Below are 25596 nucleotides of genomic sequence, written 5' to 3' on the forward strand. Positions count from 1 at the left end.
TTATGTTTCCTTAATTTTAAAGAGTATGTGACTAGTAAGTGTGTGTTTTCCTTCTGTTTGTCCCGTGCCCCACCCCCATTCTATCTCTTATGTAAAAAAAACAAAACACTTCCAGCAATTCTGACAGGTATAAACAAATGACAGCTAAATGAATGGTGGGAGGGCTAGAGTCTGGGTAATTTCAGGGCCCTTTTTTAAAAAAAAAATATTCCCTGCCAAAGTGCAAAAGGGAGAGGTGTTGACTGCTCTCTCACCTCACCCCCTTTGTTAACAACTGGATGATGACTAGGAAGTAGAACAGCTGCTCCTTTCTGAATTTCAATTTAGAGCTGCTGAGGTTGAAAGAGTTGGAGGAATCAGCAGAATACCCTGTAATGAAGCAGGAATACTGCAGCTCTAGGACTAATGTAAAAGTTGGACTATTTCAGACTTGATTTTGAACAGCCATGTTATACTGTCTCTCCCTGAGGCCTGACTTAGCAGGGGGAAGGATCTGAAATGATTGATTCTTACCTTCAGCAGGCAGTATTCTGTATTACTGAAGCAAAGAGGGCCCCTTACACAAATGTCCACTTTATCTAAGACATTTCGCTTACTAGAGGTAAGTTCTTAGCTTTTCCTCCCTTCAGTCTGCACCTAAGCGTTGTTGGGTGCTGCTCTAAGCCTAGGAGCTAGATCTGATTCACTCAGCAGACAAGGTAAGTACAACCATTGTGTGTAGGGCTCAGATATTACTGACAGGGCAGCGGTATATCAACATGCATAAGGCAATGGAGTCTACTAGACAAAATTCATTGGAATCAGTCACATGCTTACAAATAATATCTGCCATGAGGGGTCCTTGGTGCTCTCTGAGCTTGCTTATTTTCTTGCAGATGTTTCATTACCCAAACTATGTAACATCATCAATGCAGCAGTGATGTTACTTAGTTTGGGTAATGAAACATCTGCAAGAAAACAAGCAAGCTCAGAGAGCACCAAGGACCCCTCGTGTCAGATAACCCTGAGCTTCAAATATTTTCCTTTATTAATATCTGACATTGCCTAATGGGCTCAGGAGAGATAGGGCCAGTATCAAAATCATCTCCCCTGGTTCTACAATTTATCAGCAGCACTCTTATAGGCAACTAGCATAAGAGTGCTACATATTGCAAGTCAAGGTAAAGCAAATGCTTGACCCTAAGAAGAGACACATGTGTGTCCCACTTGTTGTCCATTCTTTCTATGAATTATCACACCAATGGCAATGAAGGGTTATGACTTAGTTGGCTAAGGGAGGGGAAGATTATGAGCAACCGAATCTGTTTCAGATTAATTAACATAATAGCAATGTTCTTTTCAAATATGAAAAAGCATATATACTTAAACTTCAGACTTTGCGATACTATCTTGGCTTAGTGAAATAAAATAGTACAAGTGACTTAGATTTGTAGTACCTGCTTTCTTTATACTGGAAAATTCTATAGAAAATGTTTCTAAAGAAATATATAGCCCTTTATTTTAATTTTAAAATGCAACCTTAACAATATGAGAACAGTTTTGTTTATTTAATTTAAATCAGTTTTAAGAAATTACACTGTACAAAAAGCAAATTAGGGTGAGACATGGGAATGTGGCTCAGGCCTGCAAATATATATAATTCCATGAACAATAATTTTAAATAAGTCAAACTATAAGAGTTAATAGTTCCATTATGGATCTAAAGCACGGGTGTCAAACTTGATCCTGTCACATGATGTATCATGACGTATCGTGATGTTTTTTTCCTTTGTAGTGGGTGTGGCCTGCGTGTGACACATCCAGCCAACAGGCCTCCAGTTTGACACCCCTGATCTAAAGGCTTGTAGGAAAATACACATTTACAAAGTAATAAAAATACTGTTTTAAATCTAATTTTAAAGTATGTAGTATTATGTCTTTATAAATTGTAGTTAAATAAAGTATAACTTTAACTCGTTTCTCCAAGAAAAGTCTGTAAACATGTAAAGGCACAAGTGCAGAGCGTGACTGTGAATGGCCCCTTTGAGCTTGCTTTAACTGTTTACTTGGTAGAATGCCCTCAACTGGTTATGCTTTTACTGGATTAAGCTATGGGATCTATGTCCTTAATTCACCACCACTGAAGTTAAGGAGGTCTTTGTTACCAGCTTCTCTGAATGCCAAAAACTGTTCAGACCATTTTGGATAGCCCAGTTATCACTTCTAGATTTATTTCTTCTAAAGGTTTTTATAATCAACATCTAGATTATTTGTAGAAGAAAAAAAAGTGCTTAATTTTTTTAAAAAAATGTATTAATTTCTTCAAAAATCAGCAAAGGAGGCTTAATTTGGGGGAAATGCTGTTAATAACAAGGTCAGTACTGAAGAGAATCCTAACATGATGTTCTACACACTGTTTTAGATCTCTTTTGTTCAACATTGTAATATCTAAGAAAGTACGGTTTCTAAGCTACAATATATTGTGCTTACAAAAGGCTAATACATGTAACAGTGGAAAAGAAATTGTAAAATATGTATTTTATACATAATAAAAGGTAATAAAATTGTACACTGATTCCTTCAGTGAACTTTTATAAGTACAACACTTTCCTTTAAATTTTAAATGCAATACATTTTCTTCAAAGGCCACAAAACATTTTTGTAATGATACTTTGGGATAGTTGCTGTCTTGATTTAGTCAAGTATCAGAATGTAAAGATAATAATGGGTTGTTGGGTTCTACATTTAAGAATAAAAAAATCCAGTTATTTTAGAATATTTACTAGAGGAATTTTATTCATGACAATGAAGATACTTCAGTTTACAACTTATTTATTATTCAACTAAATTTATTAATCAACTAAAACATCAACAAAAATAGGAATTAAAATATATTGCACCAGAGGCAGCTTATGTATCCATAACCAATAAATCTTGTACTTAATTAACCACATTAATACTTAAAATGGATTGAACTAATCACCTGGCTCAATGCTGAGAGAAAGAATCAGGTAATCAGCACCTTGTAAAGGCAAGCAAGATAGGGACTTTTGGATCTTAGAAACAGCAGAATAGAAAACATGTATCAGAAGATCCATCTAAAACAGGGGTGTCAAACTCAATTTCATTGAGGGCCGCATCAGTATTGCGGTTGCCCTCAAGGGGCCGGGGGGGGGGGTAATGGCCAGGGTGGGCGTGGCCTACTGGGTGGGCATGGCTAGAGTGCGTATGGCCTACTGGGTGGGCGTGGCCAGCTCTACATCGTTCACATCAAGGGTGCCTATGGGGGCCTGGGCAGGAGTGGGACAGATCTGGAGGTCTCTGGTAGAAGGAGAGTCTCTGGGCCAGGGCCAAGGCAGTGGGGGCCAGTCCCTCACTGTTTCCAGGATGGCTTCGCGGGCCACATGAAACCATTTCGCGGGCTGAATCCGGCCCCCGGGCCTTGTGTTTGACATGTCTGGTCTAAAATAAGTGACCTGTAGCAAGCCAACGTTATTAGTTCTTGTGAAACAGCCAAAAGAACTGGAGACGAAAGAGATGTTATGTGGAAAGAACTGGAGCTTGTTAGTCCAAAGGATATGGATTAGTCTTTGGAGTTGTGAGCATGGTTGCCTGTATTAGTTCCAGGTCCTTCCTAGATGGCTAAATCCTGTCAGGAAATACTTTATGGTTTCATCCAAAATTCATTCTTCAGTGATGGTGTGAACTGCATTCAAGAAGCTATTTCTGGACCCAATGGTGTTGGATAATTTCCATCTGTTTCCAAACTTTACTCTGAGGGGCAAGTTGCAGAGAAGACAATCAAGCTGCAGCTTAAGAGAACTCTAGTGGAACCAGATTATCTTGGTCTACTTTCAGGAGTTGCAGGCCTGTATATAGCATTGAGATGGACTAATTGCACTTATGGGTGATCTCTGATGGGATCACATTGGAGGTAGTGCATCCACTTTGGTCCTTCTTGTTCTCTGTGATGTTCAATACAACTGATCATAGTATTCTGCTGGACTGGCTCAAAAGCTTAAGAGCAGAAGCACATTTTTCTGATGGTTCTCCCTCTGGAATTGGTTCTAGTTGGTATTGGTAAAAAGGAAAGATCTAGTCCTGATGACCTATTTTGTGGGGTTGTGCAAGACTCTAGACTTTTCTGTTTTGTATAATACTACATGAAGCTGCTGGTTAAAATAGTCTTGCTGGCATAAGATTAGATATCAATATACTACTGACATGCAATTTTATATTTTTACCAAAAGCCAACCAGGCAACACTGTCAAGGTTGGGAAGGATCAAATTTAGGGTTAGGCTCAACCCTAATAAGACAAGTAGCTTTGGGTTATGTGACTGTTTGGATCTGGGTATTTTCCATTGGTGTTCTGGATAAGGTAGTTTTCTCCCAGACAGAATTCCAGATCTGAGTGATTTTATCTGCCAGATACTTCAGATAATCCTTAACACTATCCTGAACATGATTATTTTGCCCTTCCTTTCCAGGTCACTTTGAACAGAGTCATCAAATACCAATCCAGAATGACAATGAGAAAAATACAGCTTTTTTGCAGCTCTTATTACCACAAAGTATATGTAGCTACAACTCTTGAGATAATGTGATTGTTTAACCAAACCAGCATAAAACTTCTGAGATCACTTGAAAAATCTCTTTCTCTTCACAGGACCCTACTAGTATATAGTCTTGTTCATCTGTTCAACTTTCCTAACCTACAACAACCAACCATATAGCAGTCTCTAGATACACCTTAACTTCAAGACAAAGATTGCTGATATGGCAACAATTTGATTTCAAATATTTTGTACATTTTTACCAACATTTATAAATCAGTTGGAAATCAGGATACTCCAGTACACTCTATGACTATTTCCTTTTATTAAAGCATACTTCTCCTTTCCTGTCATTCCTAAAGCATACATAGAAAATAAGTCATGTTCATTAACTACTTGGACTCTGGAAAGGCAGATCAATTCAACTGTAGTCCTGATAATTGTCTACATATTAAAACACAGATGAATTAAGAGCTTAGCTTGTTTATATCTGTCCTCAGCTTAAAGCTGAGGAACCAGGAGCTTCCTATCTAGCTGTCACATTTGCAGGTCTAACCAGGCTCCACACTTCAGGGATATTTTCAAATGGACAAAACAACTCTATACAAAGTTCAGTCTTATTACTTTTAGGATAACTTTGCTCTTACAAAATTTGCAATAGTGTGTTTGTCGGGGGTGGGGGGGGAAAGGCATTTTAAACTGTCATCTGCCACCCAAAGCTTTGAAGTGTCCAATCCGGTCTATCAATTCAAATCCTACGAAGTTGTCGTGCAGCATTTCGCGATCGCTCGCTGCCTCGCTCCATTAGGTAAAGTTAAGAATTGAGCAGAAAGTATTACACACTGGGCCCTCCAAAGAGGAAAAAAAAAAAGTCTGTACGTTTCGCGCAAGAACGTCCACGCTTGTTGAAAGGAAAGCCCTAATTCAGCGTTTCCCAACCTTAGGAACTTGAAGATGCGTGGACTTCAACTCCCAGAATTCCCCAGCCAGCATAGCTGGCTGGGGAATTCTGGGAGTTGAAGTCCACGCATCTTCAAGTTCCTAAGGTTGGGAAACGCTGCCCTAATTAACCAATCCCAGCCTACTCCCCAGTCACAAAAACCAACCAGACTGCCCGGCAGGAAGTCCAAAAGAGGCTTCTTAAACGACGAACTCTTTAATAAATTATTTTTTTTTAAAAAAACGGCCGTTTCGTCTCGTTTTAGCGATCGCGCCTCCCAAGAAAAGGAGACGCACGAGCAGGAACCAGGAGGGCCTGCAAACAAAACCTCACGTCTGCCTTCGCTAGAGTAGATAAGAGGCAGCCGGGGGGGGGGGGTGGGCAGGGCCTAAGGAGCACGCTGCCTCGGCCTGGCCAAGCAAGCGCTCTCCTCGGCTCGCCCACCAGGCTGGTAGCGCAAAGCACGTTTCTCTCCCCCAGGTCTGAAACCGCCGCCAGGCTCCGACCCGGCCCCGGCGGCTTTCCCGGCGTTTGGCGGCAGCGAGGAGAAAAGCGGGCGGCGGGGCTGGAAGGGGGGGTGGGGCCGCCCCCTGCCCCTCCCCTCCGCCTGGCGGGGGGGCCGCGCGGCGGTCCCGAAAGCGGCGACGCAACGACGGCAGCCCCGGGTGTCTCCAACGGGCGGTTACGTAACGAGCCCGCCGACCGCCCTCCTTTTCCCGGCGAGCGGGGCCTAGTAGGGGAAAGCCCGCCAGCCGAACCAAGCCGGCAGCCCGGCCCTTTCAACGCCTTCGGCCAAGCGCCTCTCGTCCCCTACCGTACCTGCTTCGGAGGCTGGAGGGGGGGGGAGGGTTGCCGCCTCGGCCGCGCCGCTCGCGTTGCCCTCAGAAGAGCGGCATCTCTCCCGCTTCCGCCGCGGCAGTTCAAGAAAGCTGGCGGGCTTCCTGAGCCGGGCCTACTCGGCCGCCCGTCCCGGCGCTCGTCCGTTCTCTGCCTGCGCAGCAACCTCCTCTTCCTTCCCCCGATCGCTCACCGGCAGCAGGAGGAGGAGGGGGGAGGAGGAGGACCAGACGGTGGAGGAGCGAGGTCTCGCGAGAGCAAATCACAGCCGTCGCGGGAATTTTCAAATCCTTAAATCCTGTTCTCTTCTTCTGGTTGTTTTAAGTGGAGGTTCCAGAGGACGCCGTAGGAATTCCCCGGACGCAGTTGCCGTAAAACTACAACTCCCGGCATGCGTTGCTTCGAAGTTGAACGCGCTTGGCCAAGGCAGGGCAATTTATTTATTTTATTTTAATTATTTAATTTAATTTAATTTAATTTAAATATTAGATAAACATATTAGAGTGTAGATAGTGGATAGTATTAGAACTAAGTGATATTATATAGTAGATAGTAGTATTGATATAATTTTTAAATTGTTTTTAACTTTTGTATTTTTTTGTTTTTAAAGACCCTGTAAACCGCCCTGAGTCCTTCGGGAAAGGGCGGTATATAAATACAATAAATAAATAAATAAATAATTTAATTTAATTATTTAATTTAATTTAATTTAATTTAATTATTTAATTAATTTAATTTAATTTATTAATTAAAAGGTAAACTTTGTTTTCCGGCGTGGTGGGGGTGGTAAAAGACTAAGACTAATAAATGACAATAAATCCAAGATCCAATAAATTCAATTGTGCCTAAAGGAGGTAAAAAAGAAAAAAAGCTTTTTTTTAAAAAAAAAAACGCTTGCTCCTGAATTCTCTTTATGGCTGCTGATCCAAAATCAGTCACCAGCGTGTGACTGACTGGGGTAAGCAAACCTCCCTTTTTTAACGGACTGAATTGTCTCCATGGGAAAATATGCTTTTTCTGTCTCCCACCCAGGATAGTAAAGTACGGTAATAAATGCTTTCAATGTTATCAGCGTGTGATTCTTGGACTGAGTGCTGTTCTTATGATGGGTCTTTGATCCACCGGTCATCATAATTGTCAGAAACACAGATGTTTTTTACATCTGTGTTACACTCTTAGGCTGTCTTTGCATAATTTTGCATTTTGAAACAGTCTCCCTTTAATCAGATGCATGGGCAAAACAGTGAAAAAAAATTATATACAACAACTTGACAACCACAAATGCATTATCTAGGAATTCAATTCAATTATACTGTACCAGGAGAGCCAATGAATATTATATTAAATTATGTATACACATATTTCTTGTCTTAGGCAACAATTATGTCAAGTTCAATTGATAGCCTTCTGAATGCAAAAAGATGTTTATACCCATCTTAATTTTAATATATTTCTATTCCTACATTGTATACTTGGACATTTTGATTCTCCCCCTTCAAACTTGCAGAATTACCTTCTCTAAATAGAACTAAACTGTCCAATATGCTTGTTCTGATTAAAGATGTAGAGATTCCCTACACTTCCTGGTGGTAACCTCTGCTGTGTAGAATAAATTCCTTTCAGATATTGTATTAACCTTGGCATTTTTCCACATAGCTGTTAAGATGGAGATTTCATCCCAGAAATTTCAAAAGTTAATATTGCTCACGTTTGGGGTGGATACCTATGATAACTATATAGATTATTTATTTATTTTAACTATTCATTGGCTGGCTTTGTTGATGTATTGATTTGCAGTACTGATGAGATCATTCCAATTGACCAATCATAAGCAGCTTACAACTCCCCCATTTGGATTAAAATAAATACAGGAGATGCTTAAACACATTTTAAAATTAAAAACCATGCATTGTAAATAGCTATGTAAAAAAGCGAGAACCAACATTTGTTGTCTGGAGGAATTATATTCCAACAATCCTGCCCACAAGACATGATGGGGTATATTCAAGTCTTCATCAGATTTCTGAAAAATCAGGAGGGATGATACCCTTTGAATACCAGATACCATTGGGGAGGTGGTGGCTCCTGCATAGGCATGTTTCTGTAATCAAGATGACATGCAAACAGCCCATCCCTGCCAGATCTTATTGGGAGAATGCAATTCTTTAGATATTCAGGCCTTGAATCATAAACATTTTATTCTCTAGTAACTAGTTTAATTGTGTTGTGGCTTTTACATTTTTACTTTGTGTAAGCCACTGTATGATGCAAGATTTGGTGTATAAATGTTATAAATAAAATTGTATAATAGAATCTCTCTAGAGACTACACATTCTGCTCAAACCAGTTCAAACAATACTTGATGTTTGATTTTTCTGAATAAAATGTAGATTTTTAGTGCAAACATTTGCCCTCTGTGCTAGTTCTCCTCTGCTCAGCAGGCACATAGCTCTGGTGAATTCAAAAGCTTACATTCTTAAACATGGTATCATTTAAAAATATATTGTAATACTTGTAAATCTCATCTCTTGTATCATGTAATATTCTATTGGCTTCTGACCACTCACTTTCAACATGAAGGGATGCAGCCAATAGTGGCAGTAAAAATCAAGTGACCTAAATAAAAAAAAATCCTTTATCTTAGTATGAAGGCATCTCTGGATACTTCTGATGGTTGCTTTTTAGGTTCTCCTAAAGGCTTTCATAATTTATCCTTCCAGCTTTTAATTACGGTTGCTATACACAACTACTATCCAGCTGGGATCGTTATGCAAGCAAAATCTTTTCATGAAAGAGTATTTAAAACCTTTGCATCCCATAATAACTATACATAACATGAAAATCAGCAATCACACATAACACAGAGAATGAGATTGTCATTTTAATGAGTTTACAATGAAAGCAACACAGTATCAATTGAGAAAATAACAGTAAACAGTTCCTGGAGGCAAGTGATGGGAAAGCATAGACACACATCATTTGAGCTATTTCTGAACATGGGGTCTTCTGGTCTTCTGAAAGTCTGGCAAACCTGTGTCCAAAAATAGCTCAGCTGACACAACAATGGGGTGAAGAAAAAGTGTCGAGTATGGTGGAAGGGGCTCTACAGACTTAGGAGGTCACATAGCACATTGAAGCTTTCCACTTCTTCATGGTTCATCCACTCCCTCATGTCCCACCAAGTAGGAAATCACAATGACCATGACTGTACTTTTTGGATGGAAAAAACCAAGACTGCACTACTCATTTTCACATGTGCGCACATACATGAGCACACACTACTGGTCTACTGGCCTCATGGAAGTCTCATCATCATCATCATCAAAAAGCATCAATCCCCAAAGAAAAAACCTTTGGTCTCCATTGTATATTAATCTTTAAAATCCTCTCAGTCAGTGTATGTATTTGAATCCAGAATTTTCTAGCCTTTTTACACATCCACCAAACATGATAAAATGTCCCTTCTTGTTCACATTTACAACATAAATTTGAAGTGTACTAATGGTACGTCATTTTATTTAAAAAATTCTTCAAGATGATAACAGTGTAAAGTTCATTACTTTCAGCAGATATTTTTCCATTCTTCCATCTGTATGTTATCTCTCCTTTGCATGACCCTTTCCTGTTGCCAGCCCAATTACATTGCTTTTGATGTGAGCTTACTCTCTTGAAATCCCTCTCTAATCTCTTTGCTCTGGGCAGAGGGGAGAGAGTACATTACACTTACTGAGTGTAATGGGGATCATGGGATTGAGGAATGCTGCAAAGATTGTAAATGGTTGTAAATGGGCTGTAAAGTTATTTTTTTCACTTTTTCAGCACTGTCTTAACTTCAGCCAGTCACTGAACAAATGGTTGGTAAGTGAGGACTATGTATACCAGTCTTTCTGTCACTTGAGCTAAAAGAGGAAACTACCAATTTTAACCCAGCTCCCTAATATCCCTATCAATAAATGCTGCATGAAAATGGCAATTCACTGCCAGAATTACTTCCTCCCAAAGTAGTAAAAACAGTAGAAAACACTGCTGCATTAAAAAAAAATACCCCATCAGCAGAAAACCTTTAACGTGCTGATGTGAAGCAGAATCATCAATACATCTTTTCTCCTCTTCAACAGGACTGGTTGCTCCTGCTTTGTTTTTTTAAATACAGTTTTACTGGTCTTTTGAAAGACCATTGAATATACGTTTAGTAGCAGATCTAGTGGTCTTTTTTCTTATCTCAAGTCTATAATTGGTTTGCTTATTTCTAATTCCTTTCTGAGTATGGATATTATTTCTCACACTGTGTGGTGGAGGATAAAGACGATGGACTTGAAGGATAGAGGGAAGCTCCACTACCAAGATAATAAGCAGATAAATAAGGATCAAGACCATGCCAAGAATGAGAGTTACAAAAATGTCTTGGACAGCACCCTCTATTCATATGAAAGTAATATAACTGTTCTAATAAAAGTAGCTTTGAGCCTACACATTGTCTGTTTCATAGTTTGGTCTACCTTACAGGGTTGATAGACCAGAAAGAAATAATATGATAATAGTTATATATCTATCTTTTCATACATGCATTGAATTTTATCACATATTTCTGAAAGCGCATTTTTGAGATCTGCCAGAACAGACTTCTGTCAAGCATAGAGATCAACAAATGAAGAGAATCACAGCTGAAATCCTAAAGCAGAACATTTTCCCCCCTCCCTCCGCCCTCTGCTCCAATCTTTTAAAATCCTACATTGCGGAAAATTATGTTCAGGAAAAAAATGTGTTAGAATCTGAGTTCTTGGAGAAGAAACTAAAAAAAAAATAACATTTGCCCTATTAAGGTTTCAGTGGTGTGGGTATTCTTTTTCTGGGACTTTGTTTTGCATTATCTTTATATTATTTTATTTTAAGTGGCTTGTGTACACCGTTCACTGGAGGAATGGATTAGCCAGTTTATTAAATAAATAAAAAAAATTAATGCAATCAGTCAGTTTATTAAATAAATAAATGGCTTTATTAAAATGAATAAATATGTAAAGGTAATTGCATTCCTTTGTGAAAGGAGAAATCTATGGGAACTGCCTGATGGACAAGGCTGATACAGATGGTGGATGGAGGCAGTGTCAAAAGGGGGGATATGTTATCTCTTTGACATCCCTTCTTTTTAGAACACTTCTCTCTATCAGCAAGCGAGTGACAATATATACATTGCAGAAGAATTTAGAAATTCTGGGATCTGAAGTCCACACGTCTTAAAGTTGCGAAGTTTGAAAAACGCTCCTGTAGAACCAGAATTATGTGGAATCTAGGATTCATGCTTTGATTCACAAACCCCTCCCTACATAATGCCAAGCAGGACGGGAAGATAGTACAGTACATAGTCTAAAGGTAATTATGAAAAGTCAAGCTGCCACAACGATGATGCAAAGTTGCAGGAAAAGTGCCTTTGCTTCTTTTAAATATGCCTACATAGAAACATACAAGAATAATTGCTCATATTACAAAAGGTTACATAAAATTAAATGTTACAAGAAACAGCTGGAATTTATTACTTAAAGAATAAGCTGTACGGTCTAATCTTAATAGTTAGCATCCGCCTTATAGTAGTACTCATCTCATTTGGAAGCAAGCTCACAGGAGAATCATGTAAACACACTACAGCATGGGTGTCATACTCGCCACGTCACATGGCATGTTGCCATGTATCATGACTTTTTGCATTGCCAGAGCTAGGGTGGGCGCGGCCTCCATATGATACATGTGAGCTAATTGCACAACACACCGGCCTCGCAAGTCAATCATGCATAAAGTTATTTCCCATTCAAGAGCCTGACAGCCCATGGATAGAAAGCTGTTCTTCAGCCTATTGGTATGGCTGGCTATACTCCTGTATCTCCTACCCAATGGTAGGAGATTAAAGAGGTACCGACCAAGGTGTGAGTCATCCCTCACTCTTCCAAGGCAGCGAGCCCTGGCGATGTTATCCAGTGGTGTCAGGGGACAGCCCACGATGTTTTGTGCCGTGCCCACCACCCTCTGTAGATGGTAAAAGAAGGTCATTAGCCGTTATTCCACTCTGTTCTTCTGCAAGACCCTGAGGAAGTGGAGTCTCTGTTGGGCCTTTCTGGCCACTTGGGTTGTATTGACTTTCCAGGTAAGATCTTCACAGAGGTAGATTCCCAGGAATTCAAAGGAGGAAACTCTCTCCACACAGTTCCCCCCCCCCCCCGGTGTAAAGTGGGGCAGGTTTCTGTCTTCCAGAAGTCTAGCACCATCTCCTTTGTCTTGCCAATGTTCAGGTACAAGTTGTTTGTTAGACACCATGAGGATAGTTTTTGTACCTCCCCCTTGTACACTGTGTAAAGTCACGTGCTTCACATAGAGACGGACACAGAGCTGGGGGTAAAGATGAGTTTATTCTGAACAGAACGAACTGGGGAAACAGGGAAGCCTGGCGTCTATTTGTACCTGCCCAGGTGGATGGCATCCAATCAGTTCAACCCTGGGCCTCCTGCCAGTGTAGGTGACAATGGGTGTAGATCCTGGCTTCCCACCAGGCTGACCATGCCTGGGGCTGTCAACAGCTTAACTCATTAGGCTTATCCTGAGTGAGCAGTTATCGCCCGGAGCTGTCCAACCCCTCTGCTGATCTGCACCATCAGCCTCCTGCTGTGCTGTCCTTTGTGTATGCTGGGAGGCATACACTGCACCCCTTCCCCCATAGAGAGGAGGATCCTCTGTCGTTCCTTCTTAACTATATACAGCTTATTTACAATTTTTACATTTAACCCTCCAGATTCCTCCTCCCCCCAGGCTTAAGAGCGAACATAATCACTGAGGTAGCTGGGGGCTCTGTGTGTCCTGTTTGATCTTCTCAGGCTTGGCTCTGTAGTGGTTTCGATTCTGCTTCCTGTTCCTTGGTCTGGTTGTGTTGGTCTGATTTGTGTGTGTGCATGTGTTTCAGTGTTGGCTCTTTGTGACCTGCTGCCCTCAGGTTCTTGCCTACTTTCCCTGCCAGCTCCCTGCCAGGCAGATGGATGCCCCAAAACCATTCCTGCTGTTCTTCTGGGTGACTGTGACTGTGGCTGTGTGTGTGTTTGTGTTTGCTCTGCCTCCTCCCTTGCTGTTTCCATTGATTCTCCACCCGTTCTCTCAGGGGCTCTCTTCCTTAGTTGATCTAACAGGAGTCCCCCCTCCACCCTTACTCTGTAGGAGAGGGGGCCTGTCTGTTCCACCACTTCACCTGGCACCCATGGATGGCCTGTGCTGTAATTTCTGGCCCAGATCTGCTCCCCTATGTTGAAATTGGTTTTGAGGGTTGGGGGTTCTGTGTCTGCTGATACCCTGTCTGGGTGGAGTCTGTCTAACGTAGTTATAAGGCGTGTGCCCCAAGTGAGCTCCGCTGGGCTCTTTCCTGTGGCTGTGCAGGGTGTTGCGTGTTGATGGAGGAGGAATGTGGCCAGTCTCTGTTTCCAGTCCCCTTGTACTATTCGTTTGAGTGCATCCTTGGTAGTCCGCACGAACCTCTCTGCCAACCCGTTACTGGCAGGGTGAAAGGGCGCTGAAGTGGCATGCCTAATCCCCAAGGTCCTCAGGAACACCTGGAAATCCGAGGAGTTGAATTGCGCTCCGTTATCAGATACTACTACATCTGGTAGCCCATGTGTGGCAAACACTCCCCTTAGTGCCTGTATTGTGCCCGCTGATGTCATGTTGGACACAGGTACCACCTCTAACCACTTGGAGTGACTATCCACGATGACTAAGAAGGTGTGTCCCTGAAATGGCCCCGCATAATCTATATGGACCCTGGACCAGGGGGTGTGAGTTTGTTCCCACTTGTGGACTGGAGCGTGTGCCTGCTCTGGGCGAGACCTTTGGCATGTGTAACATCCTGCTACCAACCCCTCTATCTCTTTATCCAACCCAGGCCACCACAGGTAACTCCTGGCCAGAGCCTTCATCCTTACCACTCCCGGGTGACCCTCGTGAAGGGACTGAAGGACTTTCTCCCTAAGTTTTGTGGGGATGATGACCCTGCTCCCCCAACAGCAGGCAGCCTTTTGAGAGCTCGTGCCGCCACGTACAAAATGCTGTGAACTCAGGTCCCGGTGACTTGTCCTGCCACCCGCTGCTAACCCAGGACTGAATTCTGCTAAGAATCTTATCCCTGGGAGTTTCGGCTGCTATGTCGCTAGCGTCTAATGGGCACTCAGCCAGCTCCTGTATTGCTAATATCTGATTAGCAGGAGCGGGATCCGGTCCAGCCTCCCTTAGGGGAAGTCTGCTGAGTCCGTCGGCGTGTCCCATTTCCTTTTCTGGTCTATGGATTAGCTTACAGGAGTATGCTGAAAGAAAAATGGACCAACAGAGCATCCTTGGTGAAAGGATTTGTGGCGTTTGCTTCTCCGTGGTGAATAATCCCAGCAGGGGCTTGTGATCCGTGTAAATGAGGAACTCCCTCCCGTACAGGTAGTTGTGGAACTTTTTTACTCCCGCGACCACTGCCAGCGCCTCCTTATCTATCTGCGTGTAGTTTCCGCCGCTGACAGGGTCCGGGAATAGTATGCTATGGGAGCCTGCGAGCCGTCCTCCCTTAAGTGGCTGAGGACTGCCCCTATCCCATAAGGCGATGCATCGCACGCTAGGCAGATGGGCTGGTCCTCCCTGAAGTGAGTGACCGTTGCGTCCCCGGCTAGCATGTTCTTAAGGGTCCTGAACGCGCTTGTGTGTGTGGCAGTCCAGTCCCAGGGTGTTTGTTTGTCCAGGAGCCTGTGCAAGGGCTCCGCGATGGTCGCCTTGTGCGGCAGGAATGTATGATAAAAATTTAAGAGACCAAGGAACGCTTGCAGCTCCAATTTGTTTTTGGGAATTGGGGCTTCCTTGATAGCCCTCACCTTGGAGGCTGACGGGTGGATGCCCTGCGCGTCTATCCTGAATCCCAGAAACTCCGTCTCCGTAACCCCAATTTTACACTTGTCCCTTTTCAGTCTTAGACCCACATCCCTAAAACGACCGAGTACCGCTCTTAGCCATGATGCCAGGACGTCCTCCGAGCTGGCCACTATAAGGACGTCGTCAAAATACGGGCAAACCCCGGGGATCCCCTTTAGCGTTTTTTCCATGACTTCCTGGAAAATCCCCGGAGCTACGCTCACCCCGAATTGCAGTCGGTTTACCCGGAACGCCCCTTTGTGGGTGATGATGGTCTGGGCCCTTGCTGCCTCGGGGTCTACCGGCAGCTGCTGATAAGCCTGGGCAAGATCTAATTTCGTGAATACTGCCCCACCTTGCAGGGATGCCAAGATGCTGCTTACGGCGGGAACTGGGTACGAATGCGCACTTAACGCCCGGTTAATTGTCCCCTTATAATCTGCGCAGATTCTAATGTCCCCATTTGCCTTTCATGGGGTAACTATGGGGGTCTCCCAGTCCGCCCCATCTACCGGCGTCAGCACCCCCTGTTCCACTAACTTATCCAATTCCTGCTCAATCTTATGCTTGAGCGCAAAGGGAACTCTCCTCGCCTTCATCCTGACTGGTGGGACTAGGGGGGTTAATTTAAAAGAAATCGGGGGCCCGGTGTACTTCCCCAACCGTTCATCGAAGACATCCGCGAACTCCCTGCAGATGCCCTTCAGGGAGGTGTGGCTCTGCGTTTGGTGGATCCCGGTGATCCCAATGCCCAACGCCCTGAACCATCCTAGCCCCACAAGGCTGGTCCGTTGCCCTTCGACGACCAGCACGCTCAACTTCCCCTTAAACCCTTTGTAGTGGACCATCACCGACGCCTCCCCCCTGACTTTAATCGGAGAGTTCTGGAAGTCTGAGAGGGTCAGTTTGGATGGCCTCAGGGGAACCCGCTGGCCGCTCCGCTTGCAGATCTCGCTGAAAGTCCGCGCGGAGATAATGGATATGGCTGACCCAGAGTCAAGTTCCATTACGCAGGGAACCCCTTGAATTTTGACCCTCAGTTTGATTTTTGGGATAAGGGGTGGGTGTTCCCCGGTTTCGCAAACAGCCGACCGTCCCGCTGTGTGGCTAACCGTAAGCCTCGGCGACCTCTCCCCTGTACCTGTGGCCAGCTGGAAATCCGCCTCCACCTCGTGCAGACTGTCCCTTGGCCAGCCCCGACAGACCGCCACGATGTGGCCAGTCTCTCCGCACGCTCTGCACTTCGCCAATTTGAAACGGCAGGTAGACCGGGGGTGCTGTCCTCCGCAGCTGGCGCAACGGGTAGACTGGTTGGAGTTTCCTGCTCCGCAGCCGATGCACGGGGTAGACCGGTGTTGTCCAAGTGAGCTGGGCTGGGTAGACCTGGGGCCGCCGCCGCACTGCTGGGTAGATCGGGAGCAATGGGTGCTGCAGCCGGAGAACTGGGTAGACCAGGGGCCGCTTGTTCTGCATCCGCACTCCTCGTACCGCTGCTCGGCCATCGCTGGGCGCTGCTCCTTCATGCGGTCCCGGGAATAGGTGGTTGATTGCTGCTGGCGGTGGATGGCGTCCACCTCGAAGTCTCCCCGTTCTGCGTCGTCGTGGCCGGACAGCTGATGGATGGCCCCTTGCGTCGGACTCCTCCGCTACGTCCCAAGCTAGGAACTCCTCCTGGACGTCCCGAAGGGTCAGCTTCTGCTTGGCAAACATCTTCTGCCGCAGCTTCCGGTCCCTTAGCCCGCAGACGATCCGATCCCGCAGACAGAGTTCGAGGTTGTTGAAGTTGCAGAGTCTCGCCGCTTGTTGCAGGGCAGCCATGTACTGCTTCGCGGTCTCGCCTGGACGCTGGTCCCATTTCTCGAAACGGTACCGCCAAGCTATCTCTGATGTTTCGGGCTTAAAGTGTTCCGTTAGCTTGGATATCAGTTCACTGTACCTGACGGCGTGAATGTCGTCGGGCGCGCATAGACCGACCGCCAGCTGGTACGTCTTCGTGCCACATCTGCAGAGTAGCGCCGCCGCTCTCTGTCGGTCGTCCTTGACCCCATTCGCCCGCAGGTAGCACTCGAGCTGACCTACGAATGCCTCCCACTCCTCAGGGCGGTTGCTGTTGAAGATGGGGTATTGTCCCAGTTGTGCCATTACCTCGGTCGGGGTCGTCCTGCGACAGGTCCTGAGCTGCCGATGGGGTTTCGTCCGCAGCTAATGTTTTCCGGAGCAGGATCCTACCTTCGTCGCCAGTGTAAAGTCGCGTGCTTCACATAGAGACGGACACAGAGCTGGGGGTAAAGATGAGTTTATTCTGAACAGAACGAACTGGGGAAACAGGGAAGCCTGGCATCTATTTGTACCTGCCCAGGTAGATGGCATCCAATCAGTTTAACCCTGGGCTTCCTGCCAGTGCAGGTGACAATGGGTGTAGATCCTGGCTTCCCACCAGGCTGACCATGCCTGGGGCTGTCAACAGCTTAACTCATTAGGCTTATCCTGAGTGAGCAGTTATCGCCCGGAGCTGTCCAACCCCTCTGCTGATCTGCACCATCAGCCTCCTGCTGTGCTGTCCTTTGTGTATGCTGGGAGGCATACACTGCACACTGTTTGATCTCCACTGTAATAAGACCCACTGTGGTGGTATCATCTGCGAACTTAATTATTGCAGTAGATGGGTTGGATGATACACAATTATATGTGTACAATGAGTACAGGTAGGGGCTAAGCACGCAGCCCTGTGGCGAGCCTGTGCAAAGCTTTGGGGGTGTGGATAAAACAGACCTGACCCTCACTGTTTGTAGCCTGTCCCTTAGAAAGTCTTTAATCCAATCACAGATGGAGGGGGAAAAATTCAAGTCAGTCAGCTTTTCAATAAGGATGCTCGGCAGAATGGTGTTGAAAGCTGAGCTATAATCAGTGAAAAGCATCCTGACATAGTTTCCAGGTTTCTCTAGATGGCTTGCTACAGAGTGTAGAGCAGTAGCTATAGCATCGTCTGTTCCCCCTGTAGGCAAATTGATGTTTGTTGAAGTCCAGTGGGAGGCATGTCCTAAGATGTTGGAGAACCAGTCTTTTGAAGCATTTCATCACTACAGACGTTAATGCAACAGGTCTGTAGTCATTCAGGCACTCAACTGCTGTTTTCTTCAGGACTGGGACAATGGTAGACAATGATGGCACACAGGCTGTTTGCAAGGAGATGTTAAAGATCCTTGTCAGGACCCCTGCTAATTGATCGGCACAGTTCTTAACTACTATCCCCAGCACCCCATCTGGGCCTGCAGCTTTGCTGGGATTCACAGCCTTCACTTGATATACACACAGGTTGAGTGGCTGAGAATCAGAAGGCCGGCCACCAGAGGCTACGGGGTCTGATCTTTTCACCTCGTAGCGAGCAAAGAAGATATTCAGCTCCTCTGCCAATGAGGCATCGGTATTAATCATGTTAAGAAAGAGAGAGAGAGAGAGAGAGAGAGAGAGAGAGAGAGAAAGAGAGAAGCAAAACCTTCTAATTTTCTTTGCAGGAAATATAAATACATGTACAATATTAATTCTTATTCCTGTGGGAAGTCATATCCCCAGAGAAGGAAATATTAAAAGGGCAGAAAAAATATATTTCCTCAAAGGATCTTGAAGAGGCAGGAAAGCATGCCCAGTTTTCTTAATAGCCCCAGGTCTCCCTTCCCCAAACAGAAACCAGTTCTATAGAAATGCAGATGTAAACCATCAGGAAGGTTGGAGCTAGGAGATTAAGAAGACAAAGACCTAAAATCTACATACCACATCCAAAGAGTCATCAGCCCGGCCCCAGGGAAGCAGGACATGACCTTTGGACATAATAGGATTAACCCATTACCAACAGAATATCAGAAAGGCACACTCAGACTCAGGTCAAAAGTTCATGACACAGGAAATAGCCTCAAACAGGAACAGGAAATCACTCCAAACAAAAGGCTCAAGAAGGTATAAAAACCCACTCCCTACATGTGCTCAGTCCCTTTTCTGCCAGACCATCTTCCTGTCTGGCTTACCTCTTCAATAAACTACAACCTTCTTCCTAAAGCAGTCACCATGTTTATTCCCAGCTTGGATGGAACCATGATGAACACTTTTCTTCCAACATTCCTTTTTTTCTATTATCCATTTTTTTCTAATCATCAAAACCACAAATCACAAGTACATTTTTCTGTTTCATGCAAAAAGTCTGATTTTTATTTGGTTTCATATTCAGCTTATGACCTGTTAAATTATTTCTGAGTAACTTACATTTCATTTTTGATGATAATTGTTAAATAGCGGATTCTTTGGCGCAGGAATGAAGACGAGGTAGCTGAATACAGGGAAACTCATATTTTATTTCGTGCAGAATCTGTACTGAGCAAATGGCTGCAACTAGCCACAATATATAGTCTAGCCCCTAGGCGGCAGCCAATAGGTTTGAAGCAACCATTGCCGCCTAGGGATAGCCAATTGTAGTGCTGGAGACTTGCAGTCTGGGTTGCTGGAGAGCTGTTAGCTGCTCCAGCAACCCACGTGGTTTTACTATGAGCCCAGTACATAACAATAATTATATACAACCACAACTCATTTGAAAAAATACAAAAAGATACATTCGTATACCCTTGAAACTGCGTATCACATTTGTATGGAATGTTTTCTTTGTCTTTATGAGAAAGAACACAGAAACAGAGCAATAGGCTTACAACTAACAAGCCCTTTTTTTCTTAACTGAACTGTTCTTAATTTTCACTGCTTCCTGTGAAAAGCCGATAGTGATAACAGTCCAATTTCCCAAACAACCAAGCACTGGTTGCCAACGTGTGAAATGTGGGTAGGAGAACATTAAATGCTGAATACACTTAAGAACCAAAAGAATTCTATCATACAAAAGGAAATGATTCAAGGGTGTTTTAATACATTGTACTTAACAATAATAGCACTTTTATGTAAACAATCAAGAACACATAACACCCATCCATTCTGATAACTATTCTTCAAAATATAAAAGGAATCAAGGCTTTTCTTGATCTTGGATAGGCTTTGAATGTCTTCAGATAATACCTTTAAGAAAACATACACAAGCATGAAAATGCAGATATGTGCCCTAAATTATAATCCTGCTTTAAGAAGGTAGAATCTCGTTTCTCAAATCTCTTCTGATATATATGGCTCTTCAAAAATGGGTCATACAGTACATGGATGCAAAGGATGTTAACATTTAAATGATAAATGAAAAGTTAATTTTATGTCCTTCTCTCTAACAAAGGACCATCTGCCACTATGGAAACAATTCCGATGATATTAAAACACCCTCTTTTATAGTCAATATTTTACTGAACTTCTCAATTGTTATAAATATTTGGTAATTTGTAATGAAAAATTTCTAGAATACTATAAATACTTTGCATGACTTTTATACATAATTTTGCTTTAACCTGTAAGCCACTTTAGAAAGACTCAATATTTCTGGAAGACAAGATTTAAAAATTTGGTGTCTTCCAGCTGGGTCGGACTTCAACTCATATTATCTCTAGAGAACCCCTTTGAACTAGCTGATAAATGTTGATCATCATTATATAAATTACCATGGATGTTAATGTCAGAGATCTATTTTCAGCATTATTTATCCATCATGAGAAGTCCAAGAATGAAACAGTGGAAGAGTCAGCACAGGTAATCTTCAATGTATGAACATAATTAAGCTCAAAATTTCTACTGCTAAGCAAGGCAGTTGTTAAGTGAGTCATGGCCCGTTTTACAACCATTGGTACCATGGTTGCTAGGCGAATCACCACAGTTTTTAAGTGAATCATGCGGTTAAGCAAACATGGCTTCCCCATTGTCTTTGCTTGTCAGAACTCCCTAGGACGGTTGCAAATGACAATCCCAGGGGCCTGGGATGCTGCAACCATAGTTAATACATGCTGATTGCCAACCCCCAAAGCCTGATCACATGACTATGGAGATGCTGCAGCAATTATAATTGTGGGAACTGGTCGTAAGAAACTTTTTTCAGTGATGTTATAACTTTGAATGGTCATTAAATGAATGTTGTAAATTAAGGACTACGTGTATTTCCAGGTATTTTCTACACGTTTTTTATGCTTGGCTAAGTGAATCTTAAGTAACAGAATAAAAAGTTATATATCCCAATTAAGTTCCTTGTTGGATGTTTACAAAAGCTCCAGATTTAAGGCTAACATGAAAAGAAAATAAAGTTTTCGTTCTAATTTCCTAACTTGTCTATTCAGTGTGTCGCCTAGAGAAAGCATTGTGTATATTTATAGGACATATACAATTCAGCATTTGGAGTTTCAGAGCCCAAGTAAGAAAGACAATAGACGTGCTGTGTGCTAGGTCCTATAAATTACACAAGTGAAGCAGATCCGTGTGGTATTCAAGAGAACAAAGGTAGATGGAAAAATCTGATGCTTCAGCAGTTTCTAATTCACTGGTAGAAAGCCATAACTGGATAAACCCACTATCTTATGTGGTTTGACAATAACTAAGGCAGCTACAAAATTCCTATCTAAAAACACAAACATTTACATAGACCTGCTGTCTGACTTCTAGAATAAAATACACAGAGACACATATGTTCTCGATTGCCTTGTGCTATAGGCAGCTCACACTTAGATTTCTTAAAAGAGAGGAGCACAGACAAATTTCCCCAGGGTTACGGTGCCCATCCAAACATAACTACAATCTGCAGCTGCATTTGTCATTTTAAGGGTCCACAGGAGATTATTTTACTGCACTGGAGTCAATTTGGATCAAAGGCAGAGTATTAATATTTCAAATAAATGAGCATCTTCTTACTTATCTTTTACTGTTTTACCTAGTTTGACAATTCTGGGAGAGAAATATTTGAACAAGCTACACTGAAGCGTAACCGCATGGAAGTTATTTTTGTGAGGGAGAAGGGGATTTTTGTGAAAAGTGGATTCAAAAAGTGGATTCAAAGCAGGTTACAACGCAATAAAAATGGAGATGTGGCTGAGAATGTGCCTAATCTGTTTCTCAGAACAAACGTACACACCATCACAATGTACAGTATGTCTGGAAAAGGAAAAAGAGCATAAGCACAGAGTATAAAATCAGTGAGAGCAGAATGAAAGAAGGAACGCCACGGCTTTAAGAATTGCTTTAGTTTATGGTAACCTTTTTCAGACTTGAGCAGAAGCCTTGAAAAACAAAAATGGGTTGCTTTAGAATAAACTCACAGAGCGATTCTAGTTTAATATAGAAAGGCTCATATATATTATTTCCTGCTTTTGAGCAATATTATTTCCTAGAATGGTTGTCAGATACCATACTGTATAGTTTATATAGCATAAATACCTATGATGATGATAAGCACGTGATCCAATGCAGCAGAGTGTAAAAAATGCGAAGGCGAAGGCCGGTAGAGACCAGGTCACTATAGCATACCCGAACCATTCAAGGATTTCCCCAAAGTAATTTGCTCCTGAGACATATGCAAACAATCCTCCTGCATAAAACAGATTTGTTTAAATACTTTTGAGAAACACAAGATTGTTGTTATTATTATTATCAGGGCTTTTTTGTCATAGAATGCTCAGAATGGAGTTCCGGCACCTTTTTTGGATAGAACCTTGTAGGGTAGGCAAGGCGGGTTGTATGACATGTGTGAGTTCTGGCACCTTTTTCTTTTACAAAAAAAGCAATTATGATGATGATGATGATTAAAAATGTATTGATTTTCTGGTTTTACATTTAAATATTTGAAAAGCAATGTGGCGGCTGAGCTGGTCAATAATTCAATAGCGTACAAATATCTTTAGTACAAATCTCAAAATATTACATTGAATGTTTCCTCTCTTTTCCCCTTAGTATGTACTGCCTCATATTTAAATTAATACAATTCTTATTATGTCAATTAAATGAAAAGTAACTTTCTTACATTTATCATAGATTTTAGTTTATACATATCTTAGTTGTTTTAACATTCAATCTTTTTAGACAATCAATAACCTAGTGAGTATTTCCCAATTTTTAATTTTCCATTAATATTTAAACTTAATGCTTGATATTTATTATTTCCAAATTTTAAATGACCTCAATTCCTTTTATCACAATTCATCAGAAAATCTAATGTTCAGGATACATGTCTTATCTATTTGAGTTCTCATTCTCTACATCAACAAATTAATAATACAGTATAATATTCTTATTTTCTAGTAATTTCCAAATATCTTAAATTTAATAAAATTCTCTTATTTGAACCTTTAATACTTCCTCTCTTTTTCTCTTTATATCTTCTATCTTATATTTAAGCTAATAGTTTTTATTATTACCGCTAAGTAAAAAACATATTTCATTCATCAATAAGATTTTAACTTATATATATCTTAATCACCTTTACATGACCTTTATAAACAAGTCAATAGTCAAATTTAACTATTAATATTAATACTTTTTAAGTTTTAAGTAACCAAAGTTTTCTTTATCTCAATTCATAACAATATCTTGTATTCAAAGTACACATCATATCTATTTGAGTATATTCCATTTTAATTCTCATGATTAATTCGAAACCCCAGTTTTCTTCAGTCTTATTCTAGCTTTCTTTCTTTGCCAAATTGTCTTCCATGTTTGTGCTTTTGAGTTGTTAAACAAATCATCTTGTATTGTTATATATATTGACATTGGAAAAAACCATCCAGCTGCCATTTTTTTGACGCGACTGACAGATTGTCTCTCTATTTTTCTATCTCCACGTATTTGTCCTGAACTGTTTATCTTCTCTTCAGTCTGTTCTTCTTCTTGATCCTCAGATTCCTTCTGATTTATATAGAAAGTCTTTTCCTTTTTCATATTGTCAATTCTTTTTCTGGATTTTCCATTGACTGTGTTTGTTGAGCAGTTAAATCTTCTATCATGATATTTAATTGTTCCACTTTTTCTGTTGTATTCTGTATATTTGATTTTTTTGTTGTAGTCAAATTTTGAGTTCGCATATCTGGGCTGACTTCTTGTTCTTTTCTGTAACCTCTTATTTCATCAGCAGCTGTAAGCAGAGTTTGATGAATTGCTTTCAGCATAGAAAGAATCTGTTCCTGATCATCCATATGGAAAATCTGTTTCTGATCTTCATCCATATTTTCTTTAGTGGTGAACTAAGCTAAAAACTTTACAGTCAGAGAATACAAAAAGTATTTTTTTTCACTAAGTAAGGAACACAGCTGGGCTTCTCACAGCTGGTGTTTCAAGGTTACATAAATCTTATCTATTGTCTGGGCTGCTAGTCAAGTCTCTTTTATGCAATAACAAGTTGAAGTATCAAGTTTAGCCACAAGATGTTGCCCCTACCATTTAAAGTTTCTTTTAAGTCCCAGAGTTATTATAGTCTTTTCAGTTTTGCTTCTTCTTTTTTTATAGGTAAAAATCCAGATCTTCCGTAAAAATAGAAAGTACAAAATCTTTTAATCCACAAACTTTAAAGAATAAAATTCCAATTGGGATCCAGTTATTCTTTCAACATTTTAAATTTCTCTGGATAGTCAGTCGCTGTTGTTTCTGGAGGGAGGGATAAAATCTCCCATTCCTCTCCACAGGGGGGGAAAGTACTTTAGGCAGCTTATGCAGGTAAAAGGATAATTAGGATTTAAGAGAGGTAGATCTCACCCAGTCTCATCCATACTGCTTTAAGATCGCCTGGTGGAAAGTGTGACTTACCTAGAGATGAGCCATATTACTATGGCTACAGCCTAGTGATGAGCCATATTACTATGGCCGGTCTTTTGTCCTTATGGGCCAAAGTAAGTGTGATCTCTTTCAGTTCTTCATTCTGGTATCTGATCAAGATTTTCTCAGAGAATCTCATTAACTGTGTTAATGAACAAAATGCCAATTCAATGGTTTCACATTTCCACCTAGTGTCTTCTTTACCATGCCCTAAGGATAGGCTCTTGTGATACAAGCAAGGTTTTCAGAGTCATCCTATATTTCATGAAGCTTGAAAGGAAAATTATATACCTTGTGGAATTTTGTAAGTGAACTCTCCTGGCTTTCTTAGCTGACGTAGAAGAAAATCACTGTGGATATTGATTCCCATGCCAGACAAAAACAACAAAAGACCTAAAGAAAAAAATATTTATGAGTTGGATAGTACAGATATTTGATTTACAGACATTATTCAAACACAAATTGCACTGGCAGAAGAGATCCCTCAAAAGCAACTCCAACTAGGACCATGTAAGAGTCTTTCTTCAGGCTTGTCTTATGACAATAAAAATGGTAAAATATGCTTATTTCTCAGTTGTGTGCTGGCTGGCTGACTTGATCTCTCGTAGTTGGAAGGGACCAAATAGATTCCTATATAGCCAGGTGGCGAACGATGGCCCTTTTATGACTTA

General features: G+C 42.0%; 2 protein-coding genes across 2 annotated transcripts in view; both read right to left on the reverse strand.

The window, feature by feature from the left end:
• AHCTF1 (AT-hook containing transcription factor 1) overlaps nt 1-6305 on the reverse strand; it is a 52868-nt gene extending 46563 nt beyond the window's left edge. Inside the window, exon 1 of the mRNA XM_083367348.1 lies at nt 6293-6305. The gene's annotated coding sequence lies outside the window, so the exon portion shown is untranslated. The remainder of the gene's footprint in view (nt 1-6292) is intronic.
• A 13827-nt stretch (nt 6306-20132) lies between these two features.
• SRD5A2 (steroid 5 alpha-reductase 2) overlaps nt 20133-25596 on the reverse strand; it is a gene marked incomplete at its 5' end in the record, with an annotated part of 30371 nt that continues 24907 nt past the window's right edge. Inside the window, 3 exons of the mRNA XM_083348814.1 lie at nt 20133-20278; nt 22559-22709; nt 25217-25318. Of these exons, the coding sequence (XP_083204940.1) occupies nt 20212-20278; nt 22559-22709; nt 25217-25318 (320 nt within the window). The 3' untranslated portion in view covers nt 20133-20211. The remainder of the gene's footprint in view (nt 20279-22558; nt 22710-25216; nt 25319-25596) is intronic.

This window comes from Vipera ursinii, assembly GCF_947247035.1.
Source record: "Vipera ursinii genome assembly, chromosome: 1".
NCBI lineage: Eukaryota > Metazoa > Chordata > Lepidosauria > Squamata > Viperidae > Vipera > Vipera ursinii.